The 17,261-nt window shown below is 48.8% G+C and overlaps 1 protein-coding gene across 3 annotated transcripts in view; it reads right to left on the reverse strand.

Annotated features, from left to right (window-relative positions):
* Positions 1-17,261, reverse strand: part of PAX7 (paired box 7) — a 125,235-nt gene that overhangs the window by 43,490 nt on the left and 64,484 nt on the right. For all 3 annotated transcript variants that reach the window (XM_071575639.1, XM_071575638.1, XM_071575640.1), the window contains exons 6-7: positions 2,451-2,616; positions 183-385 (exon numbers count right to left, since the gene is read on the reverse strand). In XM_071575639.1, coding sequence (XP_071431740.1) covers positions 183-385; positions 2,451-2,616 — 369 coding nt within the window. The remainder of the gene's footprint in view (positions 1-182; positions 386-2,450; positions 2,617-17,261) is intronic.

The raw sequence follows: 17,261 nt of genomic DNA on the forward strand, positions 1-17,261 counted from the left end.
TACGTGATCCTGCTGATAAACAAATTAACTAATTGCTTTAACCAGGCTGCCTCCGACACTCCCTGACAACAGCAACGACTCCCTCGTTAACCAGGACGCGCCGTGACAGCCCGAAGCTCGCCCTGCTCTCTGTGCCAGCCAAGCGCTGCCAGCCCAAGGCAGGGTGGCATCCGGGCACCCACCTGCGGGGACAGGCCGTTGCTGACGGGGTTCATGTGGTTGGCAGGAGCCGTGGCGTTCATGAAGCTGTCGGAGTAGCTGGAGAAGCTGTGCCGGGCTCCGTAGGCGGACCCGCTGTCGGCGGCGGCGGCGGCGGCGGCGAGACCCCCCTGGTGCATGGTGGAGGGAGGCAGGGGCTGCGGTCTGTGCACGGTGCTTCCCCCCTCTGTGGAGAGAGGGCAGGGGTCAGCAGGGCTGGGGGGCACGGCTGGGGAAAGGGGGGATGGGGTTGGGCATCCTGGGCACAGCTGCTGGCACACACCGTGCCCGTGCTCCACAAACCGTGTGTCAGTACAGAACCTGCAAAGCTGGGGGGAATATGGGAATTTTCATTGAATTTAATTTAATGTTTCCCCAAACAGAAGCTATAAATTCCTTGGTAAGGGCCAGCTTGGCAATACTCCTTGCATGGAGCTCTCTGGCATGGAGCTTTATCCAGAAGGAAGGATCACCTGTAAGATACCTGAATTTTCATTTAATTTAATCTTATTTTTCCCCAAACAGAAACTATAAATTCCTTGGTAAGGGCCAACTTGACAATACTCCTTGCATGGAGCTCTCTGGCATGGAGCTTTATCCAGAAGGAGGGAATCACCTGTAAGATACCTGAATTTTCATTTAATTTAATCTAATTTTCCCCAAAAAAGAAGCTATAAATTCCTTGGTAAGGGCCAGCTTGGCAATACTCCTTGCATGGAGCTTTATCCAGAAGGAGGAATCACCTGTAAGATACCTGAATTTTCATTTAATTTAATCTAATTTTCCCCCAAAAGAAGCTATAAATTCCTTGGGAAAGGCCAGCTGGACTTGGCAATACTCCTTGCATGGAGCTCTCTGGCATGGAGCTTTATCCAGAAGGAAGGATCACCTGTAAGATACCTGAATTTTCATTTAATTTAATCTTATTTTTCCCCAAACAGAAACTATAAATTCCTTGGTAAGGGCCAACTTGGCAATACTCCTTGCATGGAGCTTTACACAGAAGGAGGAATCACCTGTAAGATACCTGAATTTTCATTTAATTTAATCTAATTTTCCCCCAAAAAGAAGCTATAAATTCCTTGGGAAAGGCCAGCTGGACTTGGCAATACTCCTTGCATGGAGCTCTCCAGCATGGAGCTTTATCCAGAAGGAGGAATCACATGCAGGACACTCAGTTTATAGTGATGTGCTCAGCACTTTGGAGCTCCAGTCACAAGACTCTGATACAGCAGAAAGGACCCAGAGATAAAGGAGAAACCAGAGGAGTTTCCACTGACTTTAGGAAAAATCCAGTCTTCCCAACTGAAGGAAAACCACCTGGATGTTGCAAGAAACTCAGTGGGATGTCATAAATGAGAAAGGCAAGGGACAATGGGATAATGGAATTCCAGAATCCCAGAATTAATCCTCACTGGAGGATGCAGGACTCGGTGTGTGTTGGCACAGGGAGGAGCCTGGGAATGGGGCTGTGCTTGTCCCAGGTCCATCCAGGACAAATGGGATGAGAAAGGGACAGGGAGGTGACCTCAGAGATGGTGATGCTGAGGACAGCCTGGCTTGGATGTGAGACAGGGCCACTTAATCCAGGTGAGGAGCTGTGGGGAGGCAGACATGGCTCAGTGCTCCTGAGCTTCCCCAGCCTCAGCTCTGGGAAGCTGGAGGGGACTTGAGCTTGGCTTAGGAGTGACCTGGAGAGGGGTGGGTGGTTTGGAGGTGCCTGTGAGGACAAGGGACCAGCCCTGTGCTCCATCTGGCTCTGGGGATGGGGACTGCAGAATCATGGAGGGGTTTGGGTTGGAAAGGACCTTAAAGCTCATCCAGTGCCACCTCCTGCCATGGGCAGGGACACCTCCCACTGTCCCAGGTTGTTCCAAGCCCTGTCCAACCTGGCCTTGGACATTGTCAGGATCAGAGTTCATCCCAGCAGGACCTCTTTGCCAGGGAGTTCCTGTCCCCCTCCCACAACGTAAAAGGGGAGGGGAGGTTGGTGTGGTTGAAGCTCACAGAGAGGCTGTTGGAAGAGTTGAGCAGCCCAGAGAAGTGATCTCGGTTCTCCTGCCCATCAAAACCAGGCACTGAACCACAGACACTCCATCTTGGGTTGGAAGAACCTCAGAGATCATTCACCCCCTGCCATCAGAAGGGACACCTTCCACTGCCCCAGGGTGCTCCAAGCCCTGCCCAACCTGGCGTTGAAAGGGCAAGATTTGGGCAAGAGCAGAGAAGTGGTGCAGGCGAAGGGAACTCACCTTGGGAGATGGTGGTTGTTGGGTAGGTGGAGTCTGGCAGCTGGTAGGGCGGCAGGGTGGGCATTCCTGTGGGTGGGAAGCCCCCTGGCAGCAGGTGGTTGAAGGCTGCCAGCTGGTTGGCTCCCGCCTGTTTGCGCCATCTCGCCCTGCGGTTGCTGAACCACACCTGGAGGGAGAGCAAAGGCCACAGGTGAGTCCCTCAGAGCTGCTGCCCCACCTCACCTGGGCTGCTCGTGGGCACAGAGCCCCCAGAGCTGCCCAAACCAGGGCCAAGTCACTGCCTGGCTCAGATTTGTGAGTGTTTGCCTCCAGTCCTCAGTGTCCTTTTGGCTGCTGAACCTGGAGCAGAGAGGAAAGACCTCCTGTGGCTCATGGAGCTGCTGTCCCACCTCACCTGGGTCTGATGGGAACACAACCTGCCCAGAAACAGGTCCAAGTCACTGCCTGGCACAGACTGTGGATATCACAGAACATGCTGAGCTGGAAGGGACCCACAAGAATCATCAAGTCCAACCCTCAGCCCTGCACAGGATCATCCCCAAGAGTCCCACCCTGTGCCCCAGAGGATCATCCAAACCCTCCTGGAGCTCTGGCAGCCTCGAGGCTGTGCCCACTGCCCTGGGGAGCCTGGTCAGTGCCCACTACCCTCTGGGGGAAGGAGCTTTCCCTGAGATCCAACCTGACCCTGCCCTGGCACAACCTGAGATCCCAGAATATGCTGTGCTGGAAGGGACACACAAGGATCATCCAGTCCAACTGCTGGCCCTTCACAGGATCATCCCCAAGAGTCACACCATGTGCTCCAGAGGAAGGTTCCTGGAGCTCTGGCAGGCTCGGGTCTGTGCCCACTGCCCTGGGGGGCCTGATCAGTGCCCACCACCCTCTGGGGGAAGAATCTTTCCCTGAGATCCAACCTAATCCTGCCCTGGCACAGCTCCAACCATTCCCTGGGTGCTGTCCCTGGTCCCCACAGAGCACAGATCAGTCCCTGCCCCTCCTTTGCTCCTCGCAAGGAAATTGTACCTGCAGTGAGGTCTCCCCTCAGCCTCCTCCAGCTGAACACACCAAGCGCTCCTCACACAATTCCCTTCCCAATCTTCCTTGGACCCTCTCTAATGCCTTCATATCTTAAATTCCCCCCCATTCCTGAGTTTCCTTCCTCCCAAATGACCACACAACCCCTGCCCTGTCTCCTGGCTCAACACATCCCCATTTCCAGCGGTTCCAGACGCCGCTGAGAGCTTTGGGAGGTTTCTCTGAGCTGCGGGGTGAGAGGAGGAATAATTCAACTTGTGTATTCCGGGAGAGTCCACGCCAAATAGATGCACTGCTACCACCTGGCCATTCTGCCTCGTTATCTGACAACGATGGGAATTATGCTGAGGGATTAAGGGCCATAATAGCAACACGGGCTGCTCTGTTAGGAGGGATAAATAGACAGATTAGCATCGTGGTTTCAGTGTTAGACAAGCTAAAGAGATAGAAGCAGACCGGAGGGAATTGGGGCTTTGCTTGGCTCTTCTGTGCTGCGGCAAATCACTGTTGTCTGTATGCTGAGACATGCCCAGCTTGGAGCAGCAGCAGGATTGTTCTGCAGCCAATTGAAATCTCTCTGCATTAAAATAAACCCGGGTTTAATGCCTGTGCAAAGCTGGGCTCGTGGTTCCTGCGGCGCTGCTTTACCTGGAAGGCTCCTGAGGAGGTGTTTTTATTTGTGTGCCCTGGTGTGTTTTGTTGTGGGCAACCTCCCTCCTGCATGGTGGGAAGGGCTGGTGGAGCTGCGTCTTGGGCTTGTTTTTCTGCCTTTAATCAGGGAGGCTCTTGGGCCCCAGCCCTGTTTGGGGTTCAGAAATATGTGGCTAAGCTTTCAGATCAGATGAGTTTGCAGCTGCTGGACTTTGGGAGGCCAAAAGGGCCAGAAAACACGATTAAATTTCACAGCAATGAAAAAAAAATGGAGCAAAAATCAAGAGTGGAAAGCATTTAGGAGGGGGAAATCCTCCTTGATGTCAGATCAGGAGCTGAGGTTACAAGAGTTGGGGGCACCACTGCCCAAACTGTGCCCACACCTTGAGAGCCAAAGCAGGACTCTCTTCCCCAGGTTCTGCAGAACTTCAGTCCCGTGTGCTGTGGGCATCAAACATGATGGGCACCTTTGCCTGCTCCTTATCACGGAATCATAGAATGGATTGGGTTGGAAAAGACCTCCAAGATCATCAAGTCCAAACCTTGATCCAACCCCACTGTGATCACCAGCCCAGGGCACTCTGTGCCCTGGGCTGGTGATCACAGTGGGGTTGGATCAACACGTGGTGGATTCTCCCTCAGTGCCACATCCACAGAATCACAGAATGGATTGGGTTGGAAAAGCCCTCTGAGATCACCAAGTCCAACCCTTGGTCCAACTGCAGTCCCTTTACCAGATCATGGCACTCAGTGCCACGGCCAAGCTCAGGTTAAAAACCTCCAAGGATGGGGAATCCACCCCCTCTCTGGGCAGCCCATTCCAATGCCTGAGCACTCTCTCTGTAAAGAATTTCCTCCTCATCTCCAACTTCAATTTCCCCTGGCAGAGCTTGAGCTGTGCCCTCTTGTCCTTGTTTAAGGCTTTGAAGGCCTTTGGTTTATGGTGATCCCAAGTTTCCAGGGGATTAAGGAGACCATGGGAGAGAGTGGGAGGAGGATGATGATGGGGGGGAAAGGGCTGTGATGGTGGTGTTGGTTTGTTAGTTTGTAAGTGTGGTTGATAAGGTGATAATTAATGTCCTGAGAATCTCAGCAGGAACTAAGAGGGTTTAACTCTTAGAATCACAGAATGGATTGGGTTGGAAAAGCCCTCCGAGATCAGCAAGTCCAACCCTTGATCCAACCCCACTGTGATCACCAGCCCAGGGCACAGAGTGCCCTGGGCTGGTGATCACAGTGGGGTTGGATCAAGACATGGTGGATTCTGCCTCAGTGCCACATCCACAGAATCACAGAATGGATTGGGTTGGAAAAGACCTCTGAGATCATCAAGGCCAACCCTTGGTCCAACTCCAGTCCCTTTACCAGATCATGGCACTCAGTGCCACGGCCAAGCTCAGGTTAAAAACCTCCATGGATGGGGAATCCACCCCCTCACTGGGTCCTCCTGTAAATAGTTACTTGTTCCTGTGAATTTTTCTTACTGCAAAAGGCAAATTGTTCTCCTGGAGTGCTGGCCCACTGCAGTGGGGCTTGGCTGCAGAAATTGAGCTTCACACACTGATTTCTGTGGGGTTCTCTGGGTCACAGCCTGTTATTGCTCTTTCTACGTGTTCTTTGGCCACTGTCATGGTGTGGAAACAGCTGAATTAAAAGCTGCTGATGACAGCTCTGCTCATGATGCCTTAGGAAGGACCTGGGCCTGGGCAACCCTTCATTTCACAGTTATTTACATCCATATACAATGAAAACAACAAAAAGCCCAGTTTGCTTGGAAGAGTTGGCCTAAATTAAGCCCCTGAAGGGTTTACAGTCCTGATGTCAGGTCTTTGGCTCCAAAAAAAACCCCTTTTTTTAGGGACCTGTTCCTTCTGCCCAACCTCCCAACCCCTTCCAAAAGTGTGACAGAAATGGGTCAGCTCACATTGGATCCCTTTGACCAGCAGAGTGCAGGCAGGTCACAATCCCTGCGCCCCATCCTGGCACCCAAAGGCCCTAAAAAAATCTAGGGCAGAGTTAAGGAGAGAGAAATGAATGAATGTTGAGGTCTGGAGCACTTCACAACTCTTTTCTCCGGTGCAATTCCGTGAGGAGGGAGCAACATAAATGAATAAATGACCTTTTGTTTGCCCTGGTCAATAAAAAGGACAGTCCCATCCTTTCCTCAGCCTGAATGGATGTGAAATTCAATTCTGAATTTGGGAGGTGGCCCTTGGCTCCTCCTCTCATACAATTTCCTTCTATTTTCCCAGTTAAGGACATGAAATTTGAGTATTTCTGGTGGCTGAAAAATCAGGAGATAAATAAACCTTCTCTTTCCAGAGAAAAAGGGCAAAGTTTGGGCTAGAAGAGCTTCCACCCCCAAAAAAATAAAGATCTCAGTGCTGGGAACAGCCTATAAAATTCAAACACCTGAAGGGAGAACAAAACCAAGACATGAATCCAGGAACTGAGAGGGGAAGAGAAATGGAACTGCAAGAATTGAGAGGGAAAGAGAAAAGGAACTGCAAGAACAGAGAGAGGAAGAGAAATGGAACTGCAAGAACAGAGAGAGAAAGAGAAAAGGAACTGCAAGAATTGAGAGGGGAAGAGAAATGGAACTTCAGGGGTGCAAAAGCCACTCCAGGGATTTCTGGTGCTTTCCTGACAATGGGAAAGTTCTTTTTTTCCTGACCAAGAGCCAGATGTTGGCAAATCCACTTGGGATTAGATGGGCAGAAGGAAGATGTGGAGTGAGACAGCCCAGGATGGGACATGTTTCTCCACCACCACCCCCAGGAGGACTCACTGCCCTGTCTGGCAGTTGATTTGGGTCTTGGATGACCAAAACACAACATGGAAAAAGGTTTGTGTTGTCTTCTGTTCCTCCAAGAGGGGTTGTTGCTGTCTGGGCACCAACACCCAGGTTGGCACCCAACAGGTGAGGTTTTATCAGCCACCTGATATCATTTTATCATTCCTTTGATCATTCCTTTGATCATTCCCCCTGCCAGGGGATCCTGTTACACCGTGGGCAGCCTGGAGTGAGGGCTGAGGCTGCTAAAACCAGGCTGGGGGGATGAAGAGGAGGAAGAGGAGGGAGTTTTGGAGCTCCTGGAGATGTTTTGTTCAGAAATTAAAACTTACACGTGTGTGTGATGGGTCCCTCTGTCTTGATCCTCCACATCCAGTGAGGAGCATTTCAACTTTATATGTGATGCTCCTTTATATTTTAAAATAGATAAAAGGATCTTTGTACAACCAGGTGGAGTTAAAGGGATCCTCTGGATCCTTTTACAACCAGGTGGAGTTAAAGGGATCCTCTGGATCCTTTTACAACCAGGTGGAGTTAAAGGGATCCTCTGGATCTTTGTACAACCAGGTGGAATTAAAGGGATCCTCTGGATCCTTTTACAACCAGGTGGAGTTAAAAACATACTCTGGATCTTTGTACAACCAGGTGGAGTTAAAGGGACCCTCTGGATCCTTTTACAACCAGGTGGAGTTAAAGGGATCCTCTGGATCCTTTTACAACCAGGTGGAGTTAAAGGGATCCTCTGGATCCTTTTACAACCAGGTGGAGTTAAAGGGATCCTCTGGATCCTTTTACAACCAGGTAGAGTCCAGAAAAAAGTCCTGTGTATGAGCCCTTTAGGTCTACAATGCTTGTGAAGAAAGGGAAGATAAATTCCAAGGGAGTGGATTATCACCAAAGAAATTCAGTTCTTAATCATGGTCCTCCTGTGACTTCAGGGAAGTTGTTGCTTCAAGTTTTATTCCCATGCATCTCTAAATTGAGGAGAAATCCCCCATTTTCTTGCATTTCAGGTCATTCCCACAACCAGCCCTCTGAGACTGAGGCTCTTTGGAAGCACCAGAAGGCCCCAGACCCAGCACAGCAAGATCTTGGAGCATCCTGGCTGCAAATAAATAAATAAAAATAAATGATAATATTAACAGTGGGTACACCTGCACCAAGTGAATTCCCAACTACATCTGGAAAGGAGAATCCAGCCCCAAACACACCGAAACCTTCCACAAAGCAACTGATGGGATTTATCTCCCCATGCAGAGGAAGGGACATTTCATGGCCCAACCAGGTCGATTCTGCCCCTTATTTATAACCCAGAATAAAAAAAAAAAAAAGAAAAAAAAGGAGATGCTTTGCAGCTAATGACGTCAGCAACTCCCTCCCTTCCCTCCCCTCAAAGGTGGCTCAGGTTTTATGCTCATAAATCACTTTATTGGGAGTGCAAATGCAGAGGCTGCAGCGTCTCCCTGTAATTCGAGGTGCACTTCAAAGGGAACCTGCTTTCATTGCCCACCAGTTGAGGTTTTATCAGCCACTAAAGATTCCCCCTGCCAGGGGATCCTGTTACACCACGGGCAGCCTGGGGTGAAGGCTGAGGCTGCTAAAACCAGGCTGGGGGGAGGAAGAGGAGGAAGAGGAGGGAGTTTTGGAGCTGCTGGGGCTGTTTTTTAGAAGCTGCTGGGGCTGTTTTTTAGAAGCTGCTGGGCTTGGGTTGTGTGATTGGAGCTTTATGGTGGGACAAGGCAGTGCTTGGGAAAAGGGTTGTGTGAAGAGCTCAACAACAGAAAAAAAACCACGATAGAAACTGTGGGGTTTTTTCTTAAAAAAGGAAGTTTTTCGTGGTCATTTCACAGCAGGGACCCTGTGCTGTGTGAATGTGGCCTGTATTGCACTTTCATACCTTTCCAGACCCTTTCCAAGGGGATGGAAGGGCAGTACAGGCCATTGGAAACAGCAGCTTGTACCTGCTGAAGGCATCTGGGGCTTTATTCCCTGTGGATTGTTTTCCAAAGAATATGTGAAGGAGGCAGATGTGTTATGGAAACTGCTCAGCATTGCTGAGGGAGAGCTGATAGACACAGGAATTCCCTCCTGAAAAACGACTGGAAGGAAGATATCCAAGGAGGTTCTTCATAGAATCATAGAATGGATTGGGTTGGAAAAGACCTCTGAGATCAACAAGTCCAACCCTTGATCCAACCCCACTGTGATCACAGTGAGGTTGGATCAAGATGTGGTGGATCAAGTAGGGTTGGATCAAGATGTGGATTCTCCCTCAGTGCCACATCCACAGAATCACAGAATCCATTGGATTGGAAAAGACCTCTGAGATCATCACGTCCAACCCTTGGTCCAACTCCAGTCCCTTTACCAGATCATGGCACGCAGTGCCACGGCCAAGCTCAGCTTAAAAACCTTCAGGGATGGGGAATCCACCCCCTCTCTGGGCAGCCCATTCCAATCCCTGAGCACTCTCTCTGCAAAGAATTTCTTTCTCATCTCCAACTTCAATTTCCCCTGGCAGAGCTTGAGCCCATCGTGCCCCCTTGTCCTATTGCTGAGTGCCTGGGAGAAGAGACCAACCCCCACCTGGCCAGAACTTCCCTTCAGGCAGTTCCAGACAGTGCTGAGGTCACCTCTGAGCCTCCTCTTCTCCAGGCTGAACACCCCCAGCTCCCTCAGCCTCTTCCCACAGCACTTGTGCTCCAGTCCCTTCTCCAGTCTTGTTGCTTTTAGAATCAGAGAATTGATTGGGTTGGAAGAGCCCTGTGAGATCATCAAGTCCAACCCTTGGTCCAACTCCAGTCCCTTTACCAGATCATGGCACTCAGTGCCACAGCCAAGCTCAGGTTAAAAACCTCCAGGGATGGGGAATCCACCCCCTCTCTGGGCAGCCCATTCCAATCCCTGAGCACTCTCTCTGCAAAGAATTTCTTTCTCATCTCCAACTTCAATTTCCCCTGGCAGAGCTTGAGCCCATCGTGCCCCCTTGTCCTATTGCTGAGTGCCTGGGAGAAGAGACCAACCCCCACCTGGCTATAGGAAACCTTCTGGTCCAGCCCAGAGCCCAGGTAGGACCAGAGTTCCTCACTGTGACACCTGCACCTCACTCAGATCCTGCTCCAAGGATCCTGGACCTCAATCCCTCAGCTCCCCCTTCCCTCCCCAGATGGGAGAGGGAGGAATGTTGGGACTGAAACCCCTCCCCAGTTCCTCACAGTCTGTTCTGCAGGAGCAGCTGATTGCAAAGCTCATCCTCCAGCCAGGCTGGGCTTGGGCCAAAGGTTAGAACTGGTTCTTATTTAAGCCCAAGCCCTGCCAGGAGCAGCCTGAGATGTCCCAGCCACTTGTTCCCCACCAGCAGAGGAGCTGCAGGAGCAGCTGCCTGGCAGGATGGGGCTGGAGTGAATTACCCCTCCCAGATATGGGTCAGCTCCCACAATTTGTCAGACAAGGAGAGGAAAGGAAGGTCAAAAAGAGCCTCCTGTGGGAAAGAAAGGCTGTTGTGTTCCTGCTCAGCCTAATCAGGACTTGATGTGGGAGAAAGATGGATGGGATGAACGAGCTCCTAAATGGAAACAGGGATGGGAGAGACAAGTCAGGCCTTTGCTCTTCAGCAGAGAATGGAAGAGGAGCAACACATGTTTGTGTTCACAGGCCCAGGAGATGCAGGAACCAGGTGGGAAAGAGCCATGTGGCCTTTTATGGCTTAAGCACATCCAAAAAAATTCCACCAAAGTCACAGGAGGTCCCTTGCCAGGTTGCAGGTCAGATCCTTTGTGGGTTCTCCTTGGAACCAGAGCAGATCAGCTTGTCCACCTGGTCCAAAATGCTGCACATTGTGGGTTTCCCAGGAAGGGAAGCAGAAGATTTCAGGGAGGAACTTCACAGCAGGAGTGATGAAAGACAGGGGCATTTACTGCTCCAAATGCCTTTTTTCCAGGTGGAAAGGTTTGGGATAGAAAGAGTTGGGATGGAAAGGGTTGGGATAGAAAGAGTTGGGATGAAAAGGGTTGGGATGGAAAGGGCTGGGATGGAAAGGGTTGGGATGGAAAGGGTTGGGATGGAAAGGGTTGGGATGGAAAGAGTTGGGATGGAAAGGGTTGGGATGGAAAGGGTTGAGATGGAAAGGGTTGGGATGGAAAGGGTTGGGATAGAAAGGGTTGAGATAGAAAGGGTTGGGATGGAAAGGGTTGGGATGGAAAGGGTTGGGATGGAAAGAGTTGTGATGGAAAGAGTTTTTTCATTTATAAACTCCTTTTTTCATTCACAAACTGCTTTTTTTCATTTATAAACTGTTTTTTTTCATTTATAAACTGCTTTTTTGTTTATAAACTGCTTTTTCTATTTATAAACTGTTTTCTTATTTATAAACTGATTTTTTATTTTATAAACTGCTTTTTCATTTATAAACTGCTTTTTTTAATTTATAAACCGATTTTTAATTATAAACTGCTTTTTTATTTTATAAACTGCTTTTTTATTTATAAACTGCTTTTTCCATTTATAAACTTTTTTTCATTTATAAACTGCTTTTTTCATTCACAAACTGTTTTTTTCATTTATAAACTGCTTTTTTATTTATAAACTGCTTTTTCTATTTATAAACTGTTTTCTTATTTATAAACTGATTTTTTATTTTATAAACTGCTTTTTTTCATTTATAAGCTGCTTTTTTCATTTATAACCTGTTTTTTATTTATAAACTGCCTTTTTATTTATAAACTGCTTTTTTTAATTTATAAACTGCTTTTTTCATTTATAAACTTTTTTTTATTTATAAACTGCTTTTTTCATTTACAAACTGCTTTTTCCCATTTATAAACTGCTTTTTCCCATTTATAAACTGCTTTTCCCCTCTCTCACTTCCTTCTCACACGGCCAAGGTTTAACGTTCTTAAGAGCTGCACTGAAACCTTCCCGAGGAGGCTTTGAAGTTCCCACCTCGGGGAGGTGAATGAGACGTTGGGGAGCAGATTTGCTGCTGCTGTTCTTGGGCTCCAGACGGGCTGAGCTTTAGCAGCAAAATCGAGTCCCACCATCAAGGTTTGCTTTGCCAAAGAAAAGCTTTTAAAAGTGGCTTAAGCACCACGGGAAGTGGCTCAAAGATTAAAACTCCCTGGCAAAACCCTCCTCCTGATGATTAGAAATATTTCCCAGGGTTGATCACATGGAATGTATTTAATTGGAGTGCCAGGAAAGAGGTTGGGGAGGTTGAGGATGGGTGAGAACCACATGCTGGTCATGCCAACTGGGGCACTTTACTGGGCATACTGGTGGGAGCAGAGGGTCTCAAGCAAAGCCTGAGAGGAACATTTTGTGGAATATAATTAATTGGAGTGCCTGGAAAGAGGTTGGGAAGGTTGAAGATGGGTGAGAACCACGTGCTGGTCATGCCAACTGGGGCACTTTACTGGGCATACTGGTGGGAGCAGAGGGTCTCAAGCAAAGCCTGAGAGGAATATTTTGTGGAATATATTTATCTGGAATGCCAGGATTGAGGTTGGAGAGGTTGAGGATGGATGAGAACCATGTGCTGGTCATGCCAACTGGGGCACTTTACTGGGCATACTGGTGGGAGCAGAGGGTCAGCACTGGGCTGAGCAAAGCCTGAGAGGAATATTTTGTGGAAAATAATTAATTGGAGTGCCAGGAAAGAGGTTGGGAAGGTTGAGGATGGACGGAAACCACATGCTGGCCATGCCAACTGGGGCACTTTACTGGGCATACTGGTGGGAGCAGAGGGTCAGCACTGGGCTGAGCAAAGCCTGAGTGGAATATTTTGTGGAATATAATTAATTGGAGTGTCAGGAAAGAGGTTGGGGAGGTTGAGGATGGATGGGAACCACATGCTGGCTATACCAACTGGGATACTTTACTGGGCATACTGGTGGGAGCAGAGGGTCTCAAGCAAAGCCTGAGTGGAATATTTGGTCAAATATATTTAACTGGAGTGCCTGGAAAGAGGTTGGAGAGGTTGAGGATGGATGAGAACCATGTGCTGGTCATGCCAACTGGGGCACTTTACTGGGCATACTGGTGGGAGCAGAGGGTCAGCACTGGGCTGAGCAAAGCCTGAGAGGAATATTTTGTGGAATATAATTAATTGGAGTGCCTGGAAAGAGCTTGGGAAGGTTGAGGATGGACGGAAACCACATGCTGGCCATGCCAACTGGGACAGTTTACTGGGCATACTGGTGGGAGCAGAGGGTCAGCACTGGGATGAGCAAAGCCTGAGTGGAATATTTTGTGGAATATAATTAATTGGAGTGTCAGGAAAGAGGTTGGAGAGGTTGAGGATGGATGAGAACCATGTGCTGGCCATGCCAACTGGGGCACTTTACTGGGCATACTGGTGGGAGCAGAGGGTCTCAAGCAAAGCCAGAGAGGAATATTTGGTCAAATATATTTAACTGGAGTGCCAGGAAGGAGGTTGGGGAGGTTGAGGATGGATGGGAACCACATGCTGGCTATACCAACTGGGGCACTTTACTGGGCATACTGGTGGGAGCAGAGGGTCTCAAGCAAAGCCTGAGAGGAATATTTTGCTCCATGCCCTGTTGGGAAATTTTGTGATAAAGGTTTTTCTCATAAAACCTCCGGGAGAGGCCCTGTTTGTTTTTCATACAATGGCACAGCCACTTTGCTGCCATAAATCAGTGCAACTTCACTGCCTTCCATTTAGAGCAGCTGAGTGTGCAGAGTTCCACACAAACCCTTCAGCCCAGGGGCTGGGGACTCCTTCATTGCTTTGGCCTCTGGGCCCTCTGGCCTTTGTGCAAAAATCAAATAATTCCCACATTGTTTGGGGCATCTCAACTCGTGGCCACGAGGTTGGCAGTTCGAGACCCAAAGGGGACTGAGAAAACCAGAACAGGACAAAGAGTCAAACAAGTCAGTTCCAGGTTGGCATCTCAACACAAACCCCCACAATTTTATGTAAAAATCAGATTTTACTGATCTGAATGGATTTTTCCACCCACAGCAGGTTCAAAGGAGCACTTTGGTTCATAAAGTCCCTGCCTCACAATTAAAAAGCAGCTGCTCCTGTCAAATTCCTGTCCCTTCCCATTGATCTCCACCAGAGCTTTGCCAGAAGGACTCCAGGATTAGGTTTATCATTTTCATCTGCAGCAAACCATAATACACTTAATGGAACAGGGCTGGCTCTGCCCAGCAAGGTGCCCTCAGGCTGCCAGAGCTGGGACAACACCCTCAGCCTGTGGGACATTCCTGAGTCCAAGGAGGTGATCACTGGAATTCTACGAGTACCAAAAGTGCTGATGCCTTTCTGAGGAAACACTTAGATGGACCCCTGGGATGGTTTGGGTTGGAAGGAACCTTAAAGATGATCAAACTCTGCCCCCTGCCATGGGCAGGGACACCTTTCACTGTCTTAGGTTGCTCCAGGGTGGCCTTGGAGACTTCCAGGGATGGGGCAGCCACAGCTTCTCTGGGCAACCAGTGCCAGGACCTGCCCACCCTCCCAGGGAGGGATTCCTTCCCAATATCCCACCTGAATTTCCCCTCTTTTAGAGTAAAGCCATTTGCCCTTGTCCTGTCACTCCACATCGTTGTGAAAAAATCCCTCTCCATCTTTCTTGTAACCCCTTTTTCAAAAAAAAAAAACAACCTCTCCATCCTTCTTGTAACCCCTTTTATTTAAAAACAAACCTCTCCATCCTTCTTGTAACCCCTTTAAAAAAAAAACCTCTCCATCCTTCTTGTAACCCCTTTTTAAAAAAAAAAAAAACAACCTCTCCATCCTTCTTGTAACCCCTTTTAAAAAAAAAACCCTCTCCATCCTTCTTGTAACCCCTTTTTAAGTACTGGTGCTACAATTTGAGGAGATCACTCCTGGCTTTTCCCAAGCTCAGGAAGAGAAAGTCTTGTCACTGCAGTCTGGGTACTGCAGAAATTACTTTACAGTTTGGATACCTGATAAATTAATTTACAGTTTGGTTACCTGATAAATAAATTTACAGTTTGATTATCTGGTGATTTACAGTTTGGCTCTGGGGTTTTTTTTTGGTTGTGGGTTTGGTTGTTTGTTTTTTTTTAATGTGATTATTATGTGGTTTGGGGGCTGATTTGGACTCTTTTCACTGGGGCAACCACTCAATGGTTACTCTTTTCTGTAATCCAGCCGCATTTCTGAGCCTAATTCGTGCTGGAGACGTGGGAGAGAACAACAGCAACACCGTGAGACGTCAGGGATTGATTTCCTAAGCAAAGAGAAGGTAAAAATGTTGCAGCTTTCCTTTCTCTCTCACTAAAAACATTCTTCCGCAGCAAGATCTCCGTGAGGCAGGAGGTGGGGGGAGCACCTGGACCCTCCTCATCGTCACTGAACTTGCAGAGCTGCTTCTTTAAGGTGTCTGGAGCAGCGCAGTTCCCTCTCCGCGGCCTCTCCCGGGACTGGATGGCGCTTGGCATCGCCCGGACGTGCCTGGGCACACGGAGTGGCAGCGCTGCGGTTCTCACGGAGCGGCTGTTCCTGCCGTGGGTGCTGAACGGGAGCGTGCCAAGCCCGGCCGTGCCAAGGAGAGCCCCAGCCGTGCCAAGCAGAGCCCCAACCCTGCACGGTGCCCCGGCTGCTGCCAACCCACGGGGCAGCTGTTGTGGTATAACCTCATCGCAGCCTCCGCACGGGGAATGGGAATGGGAAGAGAGGAAAACATTCCCGGCTGAGCTTTAAGGGAGGGGGAATTGCCTCAGGAGAGGCGGTTTGGACACGACTCAAAGAGTTCGGGAAGAAAAACAGCAGGAAAACAGCACCAGGGTGTGGGAGCTTTGTGTGGCTCTGGGTAATGATCAGAGACCTTCTCATCATCATCGTCATCATCATCATCATCCCTGTGTGTGACACCTTCATCCCCAAAAGGCATCACCTCAAAGAAGGCTGGGGAGACCTCACCATCATCATCATCCCTGTGTCTGACACCTTCATGCCCAAGAAACACAACCTCAAGAAATGCTCAGAGACCTTCTCACCATCATCATTGTCATCATCATTGTCATCATCATCCCTGTGTTTAATACCTTCATCCCCAAAAGGCATCACCTCAAGGAATGCTCAGAGACCTTCTCACCACCATCATCATCATCATCATCATCATCATCATCATCATCATCACCATCATCATCATCCCTGTGTTTAACAGCTTCATCCCTAAAAGGCATCACCTCAAGGAATGCTCAGAGACCTTCTCACCACCATCATCATCATCATCATCATCATCATCATCATCATCATCATCATCACCATCATCATCATCCCTGTGTTTAACAGCTTCATCCCTAAAAGGCATGACCTCAAGGAATGCTCAGAGACCTTCTCACCATCATCATCATCATCATCATCATCATCATCATCATCATCATCATCATCATCATCATCATCATCATCTCTGTGTCTGACACCTTCATCCCCCCAAAGCACCAAGGAGTGCTGGGAGACCTCCTTGTCCTCCTCCTCCTCCTCCTCCTCCTCCTCCTCCTCCTCCTCCTCCTCCTCCTCCTCCTCCTCCTCCTCCTCCTCCTCCTCCTCCTCTTCCTCCTCCTCCTCCTCATCATCATCATCATCCCTCTGTTTAACACCTTCATCCCCCCAAAGCTCCACCTCGAGGAGCAGGACAGAGCCCTGATCACAGCGACAGCTGCTGAAAATTCTTTAAATCACCCCAAAATGCCACTTGGGTTGGTTTTTTTTTTTTTTAAGAGCAGATTTATTTTGTAGGCAAATATTTGGTTTCCTCCATGGAAAACTGCATTATTTTCCCTTTTTGGTGTTCCCTTCAATCCCATTTAGGGAAAATGGCACCGAGACTCTCACTGGATTGGTTAAAACTCCATTTTTTTTCTCTGGGTAACATTAATTGGTGGGCTGTGATTAAATCCAGAAGGTTTTTCTCTCTCATTGCCCCATTTCCATGTAATTTGAGGTGAATTACAGGGACCCTGATAATTCCTGCAAATCAAGAGGTTTTTAAGGTCCCCACCAGGACCCAACAGAGAGAGATGAGCCGTCCCTGAAGAAATCCATGTTTTTTTCTGGATACTGAACTGCAGAGTCCTGCTGGGAAATGGTGGGTTTCAGCTTCTCCATGTGGAGGAGAGACTCCCTCTGTGAAAAATTTCCAGGAAAATTGAATAGAATTCCTTTTCATTTGGCAAATGTGAAGCTCTGCAGCCCGAGCCAGAACCTGGCTGGTTGTTTACTACAGTCTGAAACTGTGTCATAAAATAGAGATGATGTGAAGAGCTTAGAAATGCACCGAGATCTCTGAGCCACACTTGCTCTGAGCCCTTTGATTAAATGAAACATCCATTTT

This window comes from Pithys albifrons, chromosome 22 (assembly GCF_047495875.1).
Source record: "Pithys albifrons albifrons isolate INPA30051 chromosome 22, PitAlb_v1, whole genome shotgun sequence".
Lineage (NCBI taxonomy): Eukaryota > Metazoa > Chordata > Aves > Passeriformes > Thamnophilidae > Pithys > Pithys albifrons.